At 36.7% G+C, this 18,724-nt stretch overlaps 1 protein-coding gene across 17 annotated transcripts in view; it reads left to right on the top strand.

Annotated features, from left to right (window-relative positions):
• DLG2 (discs large MAGUK scaffold protein 2) overlaps positions 1–18,724 on the top strand; it is a 2,041,348-nt gene that overhangs the window by 1,221,052 nt on the left and 801,572 nt on the right. For 3 of the 17 annotated variants that reach the window (XM_079928923.1, XM_079928922.1, XM_079928909.1), the window contains exon 1: positions 12,235–12,588. The exons of the other annotated variants lie outside the window; for them this stretch is intronic. In XM_079928923.1, coding sequence (XP_079785049.1) covers positions 12,280–12,588 — 309 coding nt within the window. In that variant the 5' untranslated portion in view covers positions 12,235–12,279. Of the gene's footprint in view, positions 1–12,234; positions 12,589–18,724 lie in introns of those variants that run through there. 17 annotated transcript variants of the gene reach the window in all.

The raw sequence follows: 18,724 nt of genomic DNA, 5'->3' as shown, positions 1-18,724 counted from the left end.
TCTATGTAGGCACTGCAGAATTTTTAAATGTCAGTATCTGCTACTTCTTATAATTGGAGTAGGGAGGGGGACGATGATAATGATGATTAGGAGGAAGAGGATAGATAAAGCTTGCTGGATATTATTATGTGCCGGGCACTGTACTAAGTACTTTACAGAAATTAATCCATCTTATTCTCACATCAATCCTATGAGATAGGAACTATTGATATTATCAATCTTATTCTTCAGATGAGGAGACTGGGACACAGAGAGGTTAAGTAACTTAATCAAGTCCTAAGCTAATAATGATCAGAGTTGGGATGTTTACTCAGAAGTCTGATTCTGCAACTCATGCTTTGTCTACTATGAATGAGAGAAAACAAGTACATAAATGTTGTACAAAACTTTATCACATTATGTAAAAATATAGAAAAAAATGTTCAAAATCCAGGGGAGAGTTCCAGCAGACTTCAGATATTTATGCAGCAGTGAAAATGTGCTCAGCTGTGACTTCAAAGGCCATGCTTCTAGCCACTATAGCATGCCATCTCCCTATTTGGCAAAATCTTATTGAAAGGGTGTGAAATTGAGAAAATAAGCCGAAATATTCACCATGCCATACCCTTTAATCATCTTGCTATGTGTTAAAAATAATAATAAACCTACATGTTTACAGTAATAATATATTAAATCTGTATTTCTATAGTCAATTGGGAGGCATTATGATTAAACCTAGAGTTGTCGACAGGTCATCACTCACCAGCTCTGCTTGTCTTTCAGCAACCACTAAATATTGATGCATAGACACTTTAGTCCACCCCCTTAATTTCACAAATGGGGTCATTAAAACTTAATAAATTGTCCAAGATGAGATAGCTAGTTAGTGGCAGAGCTGGAACTAGAGCACATTTCCTAAACCCAAGTCCCATATTTTCCAAGTTTAATTCAACAAATATTTACTGAGCAATAATAATTATATTGAGGCAATGACAAGGAGGGTGTGAGTTTACAAATAAAAGATGGTCCTTGCTCTTCAGAAGCTTATAATCTAGTAGGAAAGGCAAACATGCCCGCATATAATTATAAAACTCACCATAATGGAATGACTTCAATAGCAGGGAAGATCCCACATGCTGTCACTGTATGTCTCCCTTTCATCACTCAGCACACTTGTTTATTCAAGGAGTTCTGCCCTGCTAAATTGTTAGCTATAGTTCGCTAATTTATCCCTAGCATAGTTCCCGGTACAGCATAGGAACTGAATAAATATTTATTGAACAAAGTGAAAAGGCACAAGAGCAAAATAATGCGGAATCACAGAGGAGGGAATGATTAATTAAATGTGAATTTGAAATGTACAGGCCAAAGCAAAGCCAATTAGGTAAAACTTTACTGAAATGTCAAGTCTCGAAGGAGAGGAGATCATTGAGCTGGAAGAGGGCCTGTCATTTCTATTAATCCATACCCCTGCCTTTAGGCCAATCCACAGATAAATTACCTCTGACAAGTCAGAATCTGGTTTATTTTTAACTGAGAAGTTTTGTGTATTTTTTTAACCTTTTGATAAATTTAGAAAATATCTATTACAAATCATTCATCAGAAAAATAAGAGCATGTAAAACTTAGACCAAAGAAAGGCTGATTCCAGTTTATCATTCTGAGTGTCACAGCCACCAAAATCTAGGTAGATTGCTTCAAGGGGATCTCAGTGGTATGTGTCAGACTGTCCCACAGTCAGAGGAAGGTCCATTTTATATTTGTTCCAGTTTGATTCTGTGCATAGCATCATTCAACCTGACTCTTGTGTCTTATCTTTTCTGAGATTTATTTCCTCAGTTTGTGACTGCTTCCTCCCTCCTTTGCTTTCTTCTTTTTGCCCTTCCTTCGTTCCTTCCTCCCTCCCTTCCTTCTTCCTCCCCTTCCTCTCTCTCTCTCTTTTCCAGTCATGAATCAATACCCTAATATTAGTTTTGCACATTTTATTTTTCATACATTTCCTCTCTCATGAAACTCAGCACAGGGGATGGCACATGCCTGTGCCCTGCCTAGGAACTCCACACTCTCCCACACTACTTTGCCTGCTCCTAGAAACCAGGAAAGAGTCAGTAGAGCATCTAGCATTGGAAGAATGAGACCAGCACTTGGAAATAACACAGTCAGAATGTTACACATGTTAGACTCCCAAGAGTCTGATCAAAAGCCAAGATTTCCCCCCACCCATTTAAATCAATATACTTTATTTAAATTGACTTTCAAGTTTATTAAGGCTTGGACAAGAGCACATTGTTGTCTTATATGCAATAAGCTCAGTGATAAGTGCTGTAGTTACTGTATTAAGAACTAAAGAAGGTAAAGACAAGAGTATAAAAAATAACTATGAGTACAAAAATATGTTAATGGATACACACTACAAAAAGATGTAATTTGTGACATTGATGACAAAGTGTGGGAGAGAAGTAAAAATGTAGAGTATTTATATACACTTGAAGTTAAATTGTTATCAGCTTATCAGGTTAAAATAGATTGTTATAACTGTAAGATATTTTATGTAAGCCACATGGTAACCACAGGGAAAATACCTATAGAAGATACACAAAAGAAAATGAGAAAGGAATCAACTCATGACACTACAAAAAGAAAAAAAAGTCAATGAAACACAAAGGAAGATAGCAAGAGTAGAAAAGAGGTACAAGAAAGCTACAAGACAGACAGAAAACAATGAACAAAATGACAATAGTTAGTCCTTCCCTATCAATAATTACTTTAAATGTAAATGGGTTAAACTTCACAGTCCAAAGACATAGAGTGGCTGAAGAAAAAAGATTAAACTATGCACTGTCTATAAGAGAGTCACTTTAGACTTAAGAACACATATGGGCTGAAAGTAAAAGGATGGAAAAAGATATTCCAGGCAAATGGTAACCAAAAGCAAGCAGGGGTAACCATACTTATATCAGACAAAATAGACTAAGTCAGAAACTGTCAAGAGAGACATTATATATTCATAAAAGGGTCAATTCACCAAGAAGATATAACAATTATAAATATATATGCAACCTCAGAGCATCCTAATACAAATCTTCCTTGACTTACAGTGGAATTAAGATATGTTGAAAATGTCATCAGCCAAAAATGCATTTAATATACCTGACCTGCCAAACATCATGGCTTAGCCTAGCCTACCTTAAACATGCTGAGAACATTTACGTTAGCCTACAGTTGGACAAAATCATCTAACACAAAGCCTATTTTATAACAAAGTGTTGAATATCTCATGTGATTTATTGAATACTGTACTGAACGTGAAAAACAGAATGCTTGTATGGGTATAGAATGTTTGTAAGTGTATTAGTTATTTACCCTTGTGATCACACGACTGACTGGGAGCTGTGGATTGCTCCTGTTGCCAAGTATCATACTGCATATCACTAGCCTGTGAAAAGATCAAAAATCAAAATTTGAGGTACAGTTCCTATTAATGTGTATCACTTTCACATCATAGTAAAGTAGAAAAATTATAAATTGAACCATTGCAAGTCAGAGATAGTCTGTATATGAAGCAAACATTGACAGAACTGAAGGGAGAAATGAACAGCAACACAGTACTAGATGATTTCAACACCCCACTTTCAACAACAGATAGAACACCCAGATGGAAGATCAATAAGGAAACAGAGGAATCAAACAATAGTACAGTTCAAAAGAACCTAACTAACATATACAGAGCATTCCACCCAATAGCAGCAGGATACACATTCTTCTCAAGTGTTAAAGGAACATTCTACAGGATAGATCACATGCTAGGTTACAAAATAAGGCTTAGCAGTTTTAAGAAGATGGAAATCATACCAAGTATATTTCCAAACACATGGAATGAAACTAAAAATCAGTGGCAGAAGGAAAACTAGAAAATTCACAAATATTTGGAAATTAAACAATACATTCTTGAACAATCAGTGGGTCAAAGAACAAAGCAAATGAGAAATTTAAAAATATCTTGAGAAACAAAAACACAACATACCAAAAGTTGTGGAACGAGGCAAATGCAGTACTAAGAGGGTAGTTTATAGTGGTAAATGACTATATTTAAATAAGAGAAAAGGTCTGACATAAACAACCTAACTTTATACCTCAAGGAACTAGAAAAAGAAGAACAAACTAAATCCAAAGTTAGCAGAAGGAAGAAAATAGTTAAGATTAGGACAGAAGTAAATGAAGTAGAGAATAGAGAAACAATAGAAAAAACCAACAAAATTAAGACCTATTTTTAAAAAGATAAAATTGACAAATTTTAGCTACATTAACTAAGGAAAAAAGAAAAAACTCAAATGAATAAAATAAAGAATGAAAGAGGAGAGTTACATTTGGTGCCACAGAAATTAAAAGGATTGAGACTACTATGTACAATTATATACCAACAAATTGGATGACTTAGAAGAAATGGGTAAATTCTTAGAATTTACCTACAAAGACCTACAACCTACAAAGACTGAATCATGAAGAAATAAAAAATCGGAACAGACCTATAAATAGTGAGGAGATTAAATCAATAATCAAAAACCTTCCAAAATGAAAAAGCTCAGGACCAGATGGCTTCACTGGTGATATCTACCAAATATTTAACAGGAAAAAATGCCAATCCTTCTCAAACTCTTCCAAAAAATTGAAAATTCAGAAATACTTCTCATAAGCCCACATTAATATGATACCAAAGCCAGGAAAAGACACAACAAAAACACTTCGGGCCAATATTCCTAATGAATGAATGCAAAATCCTTCACAAAATAGCAAACTGAATTCAACAACACATTAAAAAGATCACACACCATGGCCAAGTGTGATTTATCCTTGGGATGCAAAGATGGTTCAACCTATGAAAAACAATCAATGTGATCACATCAGCAGAACAAAGGATAAACATCAGTGATCATCTCAACAGATGCAGAGACACACTGACAGATCTCAACATTCTTTCATGATAAAAATACTCAACAAACTAGGAGCAGAGGGAAATGACTTTAACCTAATAAAGGTCATAGATGAAAGGCCTATAGCTAACATCATACTCAATGGTGAAAAACTGAAAGCTTTTCTCTAGGATCAGGAACAAGATAAAGATGCCCACTTGTCACCATTTCTATTCAATGTTGTATTGCAAGTTCTAACCAGAGCAATTAGTCAAGGAAAACAAATAAACCTCTTACAAATCAGAAAGGGAGAAGTAAAATTATCTCTGTTCACAGAAAACATTATTTCATGTTTAAAAAGCCCTAAAGATTCCACACATACATGCACACACACACACACGAAAATACTGTTAGAACTAATAAATGAATTCAGCAAAGTTGCAGTATGCAAAATCAATATACAAAAGTTAGTTGTCTTTCTACATACTAACAATGAACAATTTCAATAGAAAATTAAGAAAACAAACTCGTTTACAATAACAACAAAAAGAATAAAATAGGAATAAACTTAACCAAGGGAGTGAAAGACCTGTACACTGTAAGCTACAAAACATTGATGAAAGACATGAAAAAGAGACACAAATGTTCAAAGATTGGAAGACAACATTTTAAAATATACGACTCAAAGCAATCTACAGATTCAGTGTGATCCCTGCAAATGTCCCAATGGCATTCTTTACAGAAATAGAAAAAAAAAAAAATCCTAAAATTGTTGTGGAAACACAAAACACTCCGGATAGATAAAACGATTTTGAGAAGGGAAGATGAAGCTCACATCTGTTAGTATGACCAATATCAAAAACAATGACAGCAACAACAACAAAACCTAGAAAACGTATTAGTGAGAATGTGGAGAAAATGGGAACCCTGTGCACTGTTGGTGGTAAGTGGGAATGTAAAATGGCTCAGCTGCTGAGGAAAACAGTATGGAGGTTCCTGAAAAAATTAAAAATAGAAGTACCAGATGATCCAGCAAACCTACTTCTGGGTATTTATCCAGATGAATTGAAATTGGGATCTTAAGGAGATATTTGCACTCCTGTGTTCACTGAGGCATTATTCACATTAGCCAAGAGGTGGAAGCAGCCTAATTCTCCACTGACGGATTAACAGATAAAGAAAATGTGGTATATACATACAGTGGAATATTATTCAGCCGTAGAAAGAGGAAATCCAGTCATGTGCTATAACATGGATGAACCTTGAGGACATTATATGAAATGAAATAAGCTAGTCACAGAAAGACAAATACTTTATGATTCCATTTATACTATATGAGGTATGCAGAAGTAGTGAAATTCATAAAAGCAGGAAGTAGAGTGGTGGTTGGCAGGAGCTGGGAGGAGGGAAATGAAGAGTCACTGTGCATGGGAATAGAATTCTAGAATAGAATTTTAGTCATGCAAGATGGAACAGTTCTAGAGATCTGCTATGCAACATTGTGCTTTATAGTCAACAATATTGTACTGTACACTCAAACCTTCGTTTAGAGGGTAGATCTAATATTATGTATTTTTTCACCACAATTTTTTAAAAGGAACTAAAGGGGATGACTATTATGGATAATAATGCTGTTTAATATTTTAACTTTCTAACTTGGTGGAGAGGAAGAGGAGATGTCATCGTGCCTTTCTGCTCCCTAATACATACTTGTAATATACTGTGAAATCAGTATACCTTTTGGACTATATCATTTTAAGAGGAATGTGACTTTGGTGGCTGAAGTTTGGGATTCTCTCCCTGCTTTACCACTGACTGGCCTCTGACTTGGGGAACCACTCCCCATTTTGTCCCATCTAGCTATAAAGGGAGAACAGTCTGAAAACACTTGAGAGAAAAACACAGCTGTCAGGAAGAGCAGCTTTTATGAATGAAGATCTGGCTAAAATAAACAGCAGCCATTTCTATGTTTTAGTATTATAAGACCACTAGCAAACTTCTTCAAAAAGATAAATTCATACACTTGCACCACTCAGCCACTGAAATGTTTCACATAATGACCTTAAGAACACATTGCTATTTTGTGTTTAAATTCAAAATGCTTATTTGTTCATTTTACACTAAGATGTAGAACATAGACCCAGACACCTATGTTGGAATAACCACTGAAGAACACTTTTATCTTCTTTTTTGCTTAATTTATTTTAATAACCACTAAACGCCTTTTGTGCTTGGTTCAGAGGATGCAACTGCAAAAAAAGAGCCATCTCCCTTCCCTAATGGCTGTTACTTACATTCTGTTTGAGGAGAATGGCACAAAACAAGTAATAGTGCAATTCTTGTTTTAATTGCAGTTGTCGTAAATTATAATAGAGGAGCACAGGTGCTAAATGAGTGCTTAATGGGAGGATGACTTAATCTGTTCTGGAAGGGGGTGGGGCAGTGTCCAGGGAATGCTCTCTTAAAAGGTGACATTTGAGTTGAGCTCTGGAATGCAGGGAGAACTCCAGAATTTCTGAATAGAAGAGGCTTTGGGTTGGCAATCTGGTAGGAAGTAAGCTCTGGTAGACTTGTTTTGGAGCTGTGTTTCATAATGAGCCCACTCTTTTTAGATTGTATTCTGTGTTTCCTTGAGATGGCTTCTTGGAGGTTGTATCTTGATGCACCCTACAGAAGGGTGAGTAGAAATGAATTATGTGGAGGTGTGAAGAGGGAAAGAGAACACGATAGTTGGAGGGTTAAACAAGTTGGAGGGTTAAACAAGGTGTGAAGAGGGAAAGAGAACACGATAGTTGGAGGATAGTGAGGGATGGGTGAGACTGGGGAAAGCAGTAGAGGCTGGGTCGCACAGGGCAGGATTAAGGACCATGCAAGCCACTTTAAAGATTGTATTCTCTGTAGGGATAAAGATTCCCAGAAAACGAGACTTTATTCACAGTTATCAAGCAGGGTAGAACCTTATCAGATTCTCACTTTAGAAGAAGTCACTCTGGCCACTACATGAGCATGAATTGGAGTAAAGGTGGTGCCAGAGGCCAGTTACGAAGCTGTTTCACAAGTTTTACAGAGAAGTGAACGGTAGCTTAGACTAGGATGGTCATCATGGTGATTGAGAGGAATAGACAAAAGTAGAAGATACTTAACAGACAAATACTGTAGAGTATAACTGAATATGCCAGGTGGATCTGGAAAGAGTCACAGGAGACGTGACACTACTTTAATCTGGAAGGCTGAGAACAACTTCCTTGTAATACTGTGGTTCATCATTTAGGTTAAATTGTTAAAATATGTAAATTATAAATGATTATTACCTTTTATCAATATTCCTTTCAGATTCTCTAAGAAATGTCATATAACCTGTGTTCTTATTTCTCTAATAGTGTTACGAAGTTGGTTAGAATAGAATAAATATGCATTTCCTGAAAACCATTTGACAATGGCCTTTTCAATTCAGATTAATCCCCTCCCCACCAGCATCCACCCAAATCCAAGTATATTAGTGAGAATTTGGGACCTTTAAAATTTTTTTCTACTCCCTATTAAATCCTCTGTCCAAGTTAAATCTCTATAGCAATAGGGATGTGTCCTTGCACACTGTTAATTCATGCTTACTTTTGCCTCATAAGATTTATGATTAAACTGATATAAGTATTTTGGAAATAATTTTAGAACCTAAATTACCTTAACTATTCTGGGTTCTGTCTTATTTTAGAAGGTAATTGTGCTTAGTTCTGGAGATTGCCTAGGCTGAAGGTTTTAGATGTAGAAGAATATTCATTTGTTAGCATTTGTAACATCTCTAGTCTTTGCGGTCACAGGAATTCACTGTACATACTTTTCAAATCAAGAGAAATTGTGTCTAATACTTTATACCATTTTATGATTATTTAACACATTACTTGGGGCTGCTAAAGGGCTTTTCTGCTACCCAGCCATCCTTTAGCAAGCACTTAGCTCTTCTTTCGTAATTAATATTTTCATTTCTCATATGCATAGAGTGCCTGCAGGAAATTTTATCTGGAAAAGAATCTGCATAGTGTTTTAGTGCAGTACAATTTATTTAGCAATTCATCTTTGATATTTATTTTTTATTAAACAAATTAAGCCAGGATTTTAGTTTTAAGCCCTTGCTTCAAAATGGGATTATATGAAATCATGTGTGTGAAACTTTTGAAAATGGTAAAGCACTATAGAATTTAAAGAATCTTTCATTCAATAAAAACAAATTTTAAATAAATTAAAATAAACAAAAACCTTCTAGTGGTTGTTCTGTGGAGGCACTACCAGGTCAAAGAGAGGTCAATAAGATGTATCTCATCTAGGCATTGCTCTGTGCGCCATATGCCCATGTTAAATCACAATGATAAGTAAGATGTGGACTTGTGCACCACTAATTCTCGTTTTGCCAGACTTTCATGTCATCCTGTGGTCATTACAGTTGACCAATTACAGTTGATCGAATTGAATTATCTTTAATTAGTAGGTCTGTTTCATAGTACAGTGGGCTAGCTGGACATATTTATCTGTTTTAAGTGGTCTGTCCACAGACTTGGAAAGCCAAACGTCATTTTTGAAAAGGAAAAAATAACTGGGGGGGAGGGGGAGAGAGGAGGCTAGGATTATTTTATACGTGTTAAAGGGAAAGTACAATTTCAATAGTTTTGAAGCACGTTTAACGAAAGTTTGCTGTGGTCTTTAAGATCTTTGGAGGAAAGTCACATTAGTTAGGCAATATGTAATATTTATGTTTCTATATAGAAATGACATGCAAAGGTTATTAAAACAGCAATTCTCTTGTCTTTGTGTTGGGAAGAAATAGCTGATTCCAAAGAACTCATTCATAACAGATTTAGGTCCCTATGAAGATTTATAATACCTTTGAGTAGTGCCCAGCCAGGAACTTTTCTGTCTTGCTGCAAGCTGCACACGCCATTACAAAATTATAACAAATTCACACTGACTCCTGCACAGATTGATTCTTATACTTGAGAGGCAAATGGATGAGAACAGGGCGTGTATTCCCTGAAGATTCAATGGGCCTCTGAGCAATGAAATCTGCCTGAAAAACTGGAGAAGCATCTATGGTTAGATAAGATTGGAGAGAGCCAAACTTATTACTTCCTTACATTCTCATTTGGAGGGTGGTGGATTGCCATCTCACATCAAGTCCTACTGTACAGCCATGCATCATGGCGACACCAGATAAATATGAAGTTCTCTAGGGCTTTATTTGACACAGAAGGTCATTCAGCCATTAGCCCTTGATTCAGCATAAAAAAATGAAGCGGGGCGAGGGAGGGAGGAAGAAGAAGAGAAAAAGAAAGGGAGAGAATTTTCTGCTCCTTTTCTCACTGCGTATCACATGATGATCTATTTGCCTCAATTTTATGTTTGTAAGTATTGATAGTGATTCCTTGTTCCTCTTTCAGAAAGAAATACCATTAATGCCATTGTTATACCTACCCAACAGTTCAAGTCTTCACGTTTTTGTGGCAAATTTCCTTAATATCTCAAAATCAACAGTAAAGCCAACCTTAGAAAAATAGTTTGTTTCTGGAGCACTGCTGAATCAAATATTATTTTCTAAAAATGTTAGTCAACTCCGTCATTCTTCTACTCTTTCCTTGTATTAGACATCCACCCAAATATCTATTCATCTGTCCAAAAATGTATTTATCATAAGCCTGCTATGATGTGCTGGGCAGGCAGTGGGCTAGGAGCTTGGGAAAAAATAGTCAATAACAGACCCAGGCCTGCCCTCTGAACTGACACATATGGGTCATTATTATTTAGCAAAGGTGTTTTGAATGCTTACCGTGCCAGGCAAGGTACTTATACCAACCCCTTGCACAGAATTTGGGAAACGTCTCTTTCATGCAGATACACGAAAAGAGAAATTCCTGCCCCTTCCTTTCAGGACTTTTATATATAACAATGATTTATCCAGCGAGTCCTAGTGTTGAATTGTAGGATATGTTGTAATCATGGCTTTTGAAACAAGAACCTTGTCGACTCAGATAGAAATGAGGTCTACACTGCCCCAGCACCTGGTTAGTCCACTGCGAAAGTGGGTCTGATAGCACCTGATGGTCTATAACTAGAATAACTATATCATGGGATTATATCACACTTGTTTGGTGCTGCATAGGTGGCGCTGTGCTCCCCAATCAAACCAAAATTATTTCCTTAGGGATATGTGATAGGGATAGGCATTTTGGCAAGAGATATGGAAAGTTTCAAACAGAATAAAAATTCTAAGTGCTGTAGCAATTAGCCTTTCCCTTTCCTGAAAATACTATGCATGGCTTCTGCAAACATACTAAAATTTAAAATTTAAAACAATCATGTCCTCTTTGGAAGGCAATTGCTTTAAATTGGATAGATTTCACTCATTTTTTAGTGAAAGAATTTGGAAATTCTGTCTTTGGAAACCAAAATACTGGATGGCAGAATTAGATGTCTTTCACTTCAAAATGCAGCCTCTCTCTGTGGTGAATGTATTTGTTGTGGTAAAGTATTTGAAAGGAAATCCTCAGAATAATTTGGGGTAAGGAGAAACACTGTGTCAAAATAAGCCAACCCATCAGTTTGGAACTTTGGGAATTGCTTTACTTTTGAATCAGAAAGAATTAATAATTGTTCATAGCATAAATAATATACGTTTGGACTATAATATATAATCATGTTCTAAAACACACTTCCAAATTTGAAAGCACTCTGGTATAATGCTGTGATCTAAGTGATTTTTCTGAATGAATCCATGTTCTTTAGAGTTAATACTGATCCTCTTATTTCGTTACCTCATGATTTGGTCTGTGTCTTGGCAAACCTCTCTCTAAATAAGTGATTCCTGTAAATGTTGGAAATTGTTTCACAGGTTAACCTCCCCATCGTTTTACATTGCTTACGCTATATGGTTTCAGCCTAGATATATTCTTTCTGGAAAGAAGGGTCCTGCTAGTCTGATAAGATGCTCTCTTTCCTGAGGTCTGTATTTTGCGTGGGGATCAGCTAGAGAGGGAAAAGCCAGAATGCCAAATTGCGAAGAGTATGCTTTACTGTGGGGCTCCATCCAAAAAGGGTTTGTAACAGTGTACAGTCCTGTAGCCCAGCTGTGTGGAGCATTGATTGCTTCTGCCTAGAGCAGGGATACTGTCAAGTTGCTCTGTGAGTTGAGTCATCTATTGACAAAGAGCTACCAGCCCGCAGATAATGCTGTGCGGAGCTGCTCCCACGATGCGCTGCTATAGCAGCTGTCAAAGATACTGAGGGAACCACGGGAGAAAAAAAAAAAAAAAAGACTTTTACAACTGCCTGGAAGAAAGGGGTGTGAGGGAGGAGACATTCCTGTGCAGAGCTGACCAAAGGCAAGAGTAGGCATCAGTGCAGTATGAATGCATACCTCACCAAGCAACACAGCTGCAGCCGGGGGTCCGATGGGATGGATGCCGGCAGGAGCGCACCCACACTGCTCAGGGATGCCCACTGCGCTTGTGGCTGGCAGAGGAGTCCTCAGGGGCTCGGGTACAGTTCTCAGACTATGCCCTCCTCGGGACCTGGGGGCCCAGCTTCAAACAGGACCAAGCTGGTCACTTTGTGGGACAGTGTGCGGAAAAGCTCCCACAAGACGAGCACCAAGGGCAAAGGGACTTGTGGGGAGCATTGTGCCTGCCCACATGGCTGGTTCAGCCCAGCACAGGTGAGCCTTTTCCTTGTGACTTTCCCGTGAGTATTGGAAGAAACTGAGAGCACGCTGGGGAAGGCTAGCACGGTTTGGAAACTTTTCTGGGTGCTCCTTGCTGACTGGGTACGCCTGTTTGGTAAATGGTAGGCCAAGAAATCCTGTAATTTTCACAGGTGTTTGTGGGCTCACACCTCTGTGTGGCCTGTGAAAGTCAAGGGATGCTGTGCTCAGTTTCTTTCAGTGACTTTTCCCCAAATTCAACTTCTCTAGTGCTCAGATGATTTTACTATTCTGCATCGTAGACTTTAGCAGCACTATTACTTCTAATCATTGTTAACTTTTTCTATTCTGCCTAGCCTAGGGTTTTGTCTTGTTTTAAGGGAGAAAGAGAAAATGAACTTTAATCAGATACTTTCCATCTCTTTAAAGATAAAAAAACATTCATTTCTTCAGCTATGGAAAGCAGCGATTTAAAGTATCCTATTCGAATTTTACTCTTATAATGCTGTATACCTTTTCAGTGATGGAGAAGAAAATGTGTTTGTACTAAATAATTCATTTTATAAACAAAAGGAATATAATTGGAAGCAAGCTAGACAATTACACTCAGAATAAAATAATGAAACATTTCATTTATTCATAGAAGCAATAAGGTTATTTATATTAAAAAGTATAACTCGTATTCCCCTGTAACATATTTCTGAAGCAGATGTGCAGAGTCCCTTAATTTGATTCCTAGCTTATTCTTGCCCCAAACTACTAGCATTGTACCAGAAACGAAATTGGCTCATTTTTTCCTGTCTCCATCCAGAAGAGGGAAAACAACTTCCTGTAAATGCTATAAAATATAAATAAAAGGCACCTGTAATCATTGTCATAAATATAGAACTCTGTTCATAAAAATTCACTGAAAAGAGAAAAATCTGTGTTTGCAGAAAAAAATCCTCTCTTGATTTTAATATGATTTTAGCATAATTAAGAAGTGGGTATTGATCATGAGTAAAACGTTATGATCCGAGAGGTGTAGAGAACATTCCAATTTTAATATTAGTTTTTTTTTAAGTACTTGTAAGTATATATCACTAGATCTTAATGCTACATATGTGGCCTTATATGTGGCTTCTGATGCATTAATATCATACATTTCAGCATCTTGATTTAAATCAAGAATATATTGTCATTTTAGAATCAAACTAGTTCACCTTGAAATGGAGCCTGATGTTTGGAAACTCAGTTATTTTTTAAAGTTAACATGAATTCCAAACTGAATAAACAGTCAACAATTATGAAGTCCCTGTTCTTTAACAAACACATGTGTTTAAATGTCTTTAGCCTATATCTCTTTATTGATTATGTTAAATTCTCAAGGCTTACATAGGCAGACAAGGCAAACACATCTAGCTTATGGATTTTGCACAGAGTAGAATGTGCAAACATGCTTTATTTTTACAATTCTTTTTATCTAAGATGTAATAAACTTTTCATCATTGCTCAAACCAAAATCTCTAATACTATATTATAATAACTATGCTCAAAAAATCTTGGTACATTTTTCATCAACCAAGAGAAAACTCTTCCCTTCCTTGGTTTTTAACAAAGTCAGCCTCCTACTTGCTTAAATTTATAGCCATTTAATGCTTTAAAGATTGAAATAGACTCTGCACTGATAATTAAAGATCCAGTGACATATGAGAAGGCAATAAAATGAGGCAGCCACCATCTCCCATTATTCTTTTGTATACACATTTCTCTACATTTTTCTCTCTTATTCACATGTACTTTATTACTTGCTGAGAACAGTTACTCCCCAAATAATGGAGAACCGATACCATATCCTTTAGGATCTTCAGTGTTGTGACACTCTTCTATCAACTGACTCTTCTATCCTTTTACCATCTTAGTCCTAAAAATGTGCTATACTAGATTGATCAATCTCTCTTCATTCCACTCCTGTGCCCTTTCAAATATATTATGTCGAATATTTTTTAATATGTCTGTATATGCGCATGTGCATATATATATATATTTAAATATCTCTATATAGAGATATGTATTTAAATATCTCTATATTAATATAGACATATATTTAAATATCTCTATAATATCTACTTTCATGTATTAACACATTTTCATGTGTATATAATTATACATATATATATACATGCATATACATATACACATATAAAAATTAAAGTTCTATATTATCCTTTTCTCTCCTAGAAATTACTAGCTGTTCTTATAATGTTTTTTCTCTATATAAAGTATATTGCCTTTACTTCTGATAGGTACTCGAAAATGCTGCTCTATGTATATATATATCTGTATTCATTTACATATACATCTATAAAATATGTCTAATATTTGAAATATACAGATGTGTATGTATTATATGCCCATGTAAACTATCACAGAAACAAGAGTGTGTGTGTATCAATATGTGTCCATTAACACTAAGTCTGTTTTGAGAATTTTTGGATACCATTTTTATCCCTTAAATTAACTAAAGATATCCTGTGAATATTGTAAAATAAAAGATAGAGGCTAATGATAGTAAACCTTAGACTCCTTGATAAAGCAGAAAGAAGGAAAGTGCATGTTTTAGAGTTGCCTAGGGACCCATATGTGGTACAGAACGTGCCTGAGGGCTATTAAGTGTCTGGGAGCTGGGATCTTGCCCTTGGAGATAGTTGCTGTGTTACGTGGAAATCAGCAGTGTGATTTCCGGCTGCTATAATACAGGGCCATGGTAATGACTTGAGTTCCTCCCAAGGCTCTTTGCCAAACTCCTGTTATTTGGGGGTGCTGTGTACTAACAGGACTTTGTCATTGTGTTATTCCTCAGCAGGAATAAAAAACAGCCCCTGTCCCTTCTCAAATAAGTTTTCATTCCATTTGGATCTGTAGAATTAATATAACCATAATAATAGGTAAGAAAATGGAAAATTATAGTGTCCAGAAGTGAGTTCTAGAATGCACATCCAAGATAATAGTATCGGCCTTGGGGAAAAAAAAAAAAAAAAAAGTCCATCGCTGCTTATGTGGCATTTCTGCCCAGTGCAGACTGGTCTGGGGAGGCAGCACAGACAGTGAAGACTCAGAGACCAGGGTTCTATGCATTTGTTCTTTATTCATTCATTCATTCATTCTTCATTTCTTTATTCAACTATCATTTCCTGAGTACCTACTATGTGCCACTCTGTCAGGCCCTGTGGATATAATAGGAAACAAAGTAGATACCACCTCTACCATTATGGAGCTTACGACTTACAATAGTATACAATACTTAGCAAATATATCACTATATACACAGAATAATAGCGTCATAAATCAAAATTTGGAAGTGGAACAAAGTTCCACGGAGTGCTGCAAATTCCATAGTAAATGTGTGTTCAGGATACAAAGGGACTACAAAGGAGAAAGACAAAAATATCCTTTTTTTTTTTAAGAAAAGATACTGTATCTCTTTATGCCTACATTTCCTGTGTTGTAAAATTAGGATAAAAATAGTACTTAACTCATAGGATTATGGTGAGGAGTGATTAACATAATACATATAAAGCAGTTAGCACAGTGCTTACATATAGTAGAGACTCAATAAATATTTGTGGAATGAATGAATCATAAATCCACAATAAAAGTTGGCTTCTATTAACCTATTCCTTAATTCACTATAACTGTTTTTTCTGGCCAGAGAAGAGAGGTGAATTAGTGAAGACTTCGTAGAGGTAGTGATACTTGGATGGAACTGAATTGAATCTTGAAAAAATGTGTGTTTATCAAGTCGGCAGAGAGAGATAGGATTTGGGGGCAAAAATAACAAAAACAGAAACAGTTGTAACGCCCTGGTGTCTGTGTAGAACTGCTCTTAGTTCCATCTGCCCACGGAGAGATGGGCAGGGGATGGGTCACAGAAAGCCTGGTGGGCCTTGGTGAGGACTCTGCTGAGTCAGCAGCATTGAGCCACCGTAGGATTCAAGAGTTCTGCCACACTCTGTGTTAGGCTTCATGGTTAAGGAACCCTTCTAGGCCTCAGTTTCTCTGTTTCTAAGGAAACTGATTTTCCTAAATGAACCTCTGTATCCCTTCCAAAACTAATACTCTGTGGCTCTGTCACCTGACATCCATTAATGAATGAGACACACTTTGGAAAGGATTTATGCTTTAGAGCCAGATAATCCAAAGTTTGAACTTACTAGCTCTGTGTGATCTCACTTGCTTAACCTCTTTAAGACTCATCTGCCCCTCTGTAAAACTTAGAATGTTATAATCATGTTGCAGAAAAGTGTAATAAGAATTGACAGTACTCTATCTAAAGAGCCAAGCGTGGCGCTTAGAACACAGGAATTGTCCAATTTAAAAAATGGTATTTATGATGACTAGTGATATCCAAATTATGTTTTTTAACCTGAAGAACATATCATCCATCGAATTAATTATCAGTATTGTGGTCCTTTATTAGAGTTTCTAGTCTGTCCACTGAATTTTTTGATGCCTCGCTTATAGTGATGAAGGTTAGGCCAGGCAACTGTTCAGAAACACTTGACACAGTACCACGTTATGATGGGGTGTCATTTTGTCCTTCAGCGTTCTCAGAGGTTTACAATGGTGTACACTAAGAAAAAAAATCATGTAAAATAGGCTTGTTTTGATAAACTAGCATTTTCATAAGCTTGCATTCAGAGGTGGGTGATGTTAGATTTTCTCAGTACATACTGCTAGAAAATCTACATTTGAAGTATTTAGCCAAACTGTGTAAATCTTCCCTAACAGTCCCTCTACATCTCCTCCAGAAATAGCAGTTTACAGGAACTTGAGTGCAGAGGATTTTTTAGTCCAAGAAGTAGGGTTGCCCTAGGCTGAAATCTCAGGCTCAGCTTTTGTCTGGTTAGAAAGATCTGACAGTTTGTTTTAACTCTGTGGCTGCTTCTACTGATTCCTTCCATAGAGGGTCCCTTACTAAGGAAAAATAAGACTTTTTAGTCTCTGGGAAAACACCAGCAGCCTCCAGGCAAGGGAAAAAACATAAGAGAATAAGAGGTATCACAGAAGGAATAAAAGCACTGAGCATGCCTTGGGCAGATCTGAAGCCAGTCAGTCAGCAGCACTCCTGGCACCCCTGCTACTGGATGCTGACATCAGCAGAGCCTTCTTTCTAGGACAGGGCAGGAGAGACAAAGTGCAGAGGGTGGAAAAGAAAAGACCAAAGGTGACGGTATTTATCGAATACTCTCAACACCCACAATGTGTAAAGCCCTGTGCTAGGGTCTTTACATTAATCGTCACTTGGAATTCTTCCAACAACAGTAAAAGAGTGATTATATGATTCCCATTTTTCAGATATGGCAACTGAGGCTAAGAGTAACTTGCTCACGAGGGCACAACTGATAAAGGCAGAACTAGTTTCAAATAAAGTTCTATCGGACTCAACCTTTCCACCTCATCTTACAGAAAGGCCTGTTTGAGGTACACTGGAAGGGAGAATACCCTCAGAGACCTCTTTAATTCTTTAATTTAACAGGAAATTTCCTTAAGGAATTGGAGTGTTTTACATGGGTGGGAGGACTGACACCTCCTAGCAGAATCCCAGATTTCCCCATTCTACTTTGTTTTCTGGTCTCAGGAACCCTGAGTTGGTTGAGCCCTTAAAGAGCCCTTTACTCTGTGATCGAGGTTAAGAACTACGCTGCTCTGAAGCAGTGGAGTAGATTCCCACAGCACTGATACCAGAATAAGGTACCTGCTCTTAGAAAGACCCCATCATCTGTAGTTATTTGCCAATTGGATTTAATCTTGGCAATATTTATGGTAAGGAATCAGGAACCATGTATTTTAAACTTAATATAAGTACAAAATAAAAGTGCATGTAGAATTTGTCTTTCATAAGTCCGACAACATCATCTCACATTGCTGAATGAATGTGAATCTCATATGCATTGTCTAACTACCTATGCATCTGTTACGCCAAGAATCAAATACCTCCCTTTAATACCACCATCTCCATTGGCCATCTTCTTAGTTTTGGGGTTTTCTTTTTGATATTGTTTGATCTGTTACAAATGTAGCATCACCTGATTTTATTCTCCATTCTCTACTTTCATTCCTTTAATTTCCCAAAGGCATAGACAGATAGATAGATAGATAGGTATTTTAT

This window comes from Stenella coeruleoalba, assembly GCF_951394435.1.
Source record: "Stenella coeruleoalba genome assembly, chromosome: 8".
Taxonomy (NCBI): domain Eukaryota; kingdom Metazoa; phylum Chordata; class Mammalia; order Artiodactyla; family Delphinidae; genus Stenella; species Stenella coeruleoalba.
This window is presented reverse-complemented; position numbering and strand designations above follow the sequence as displayed.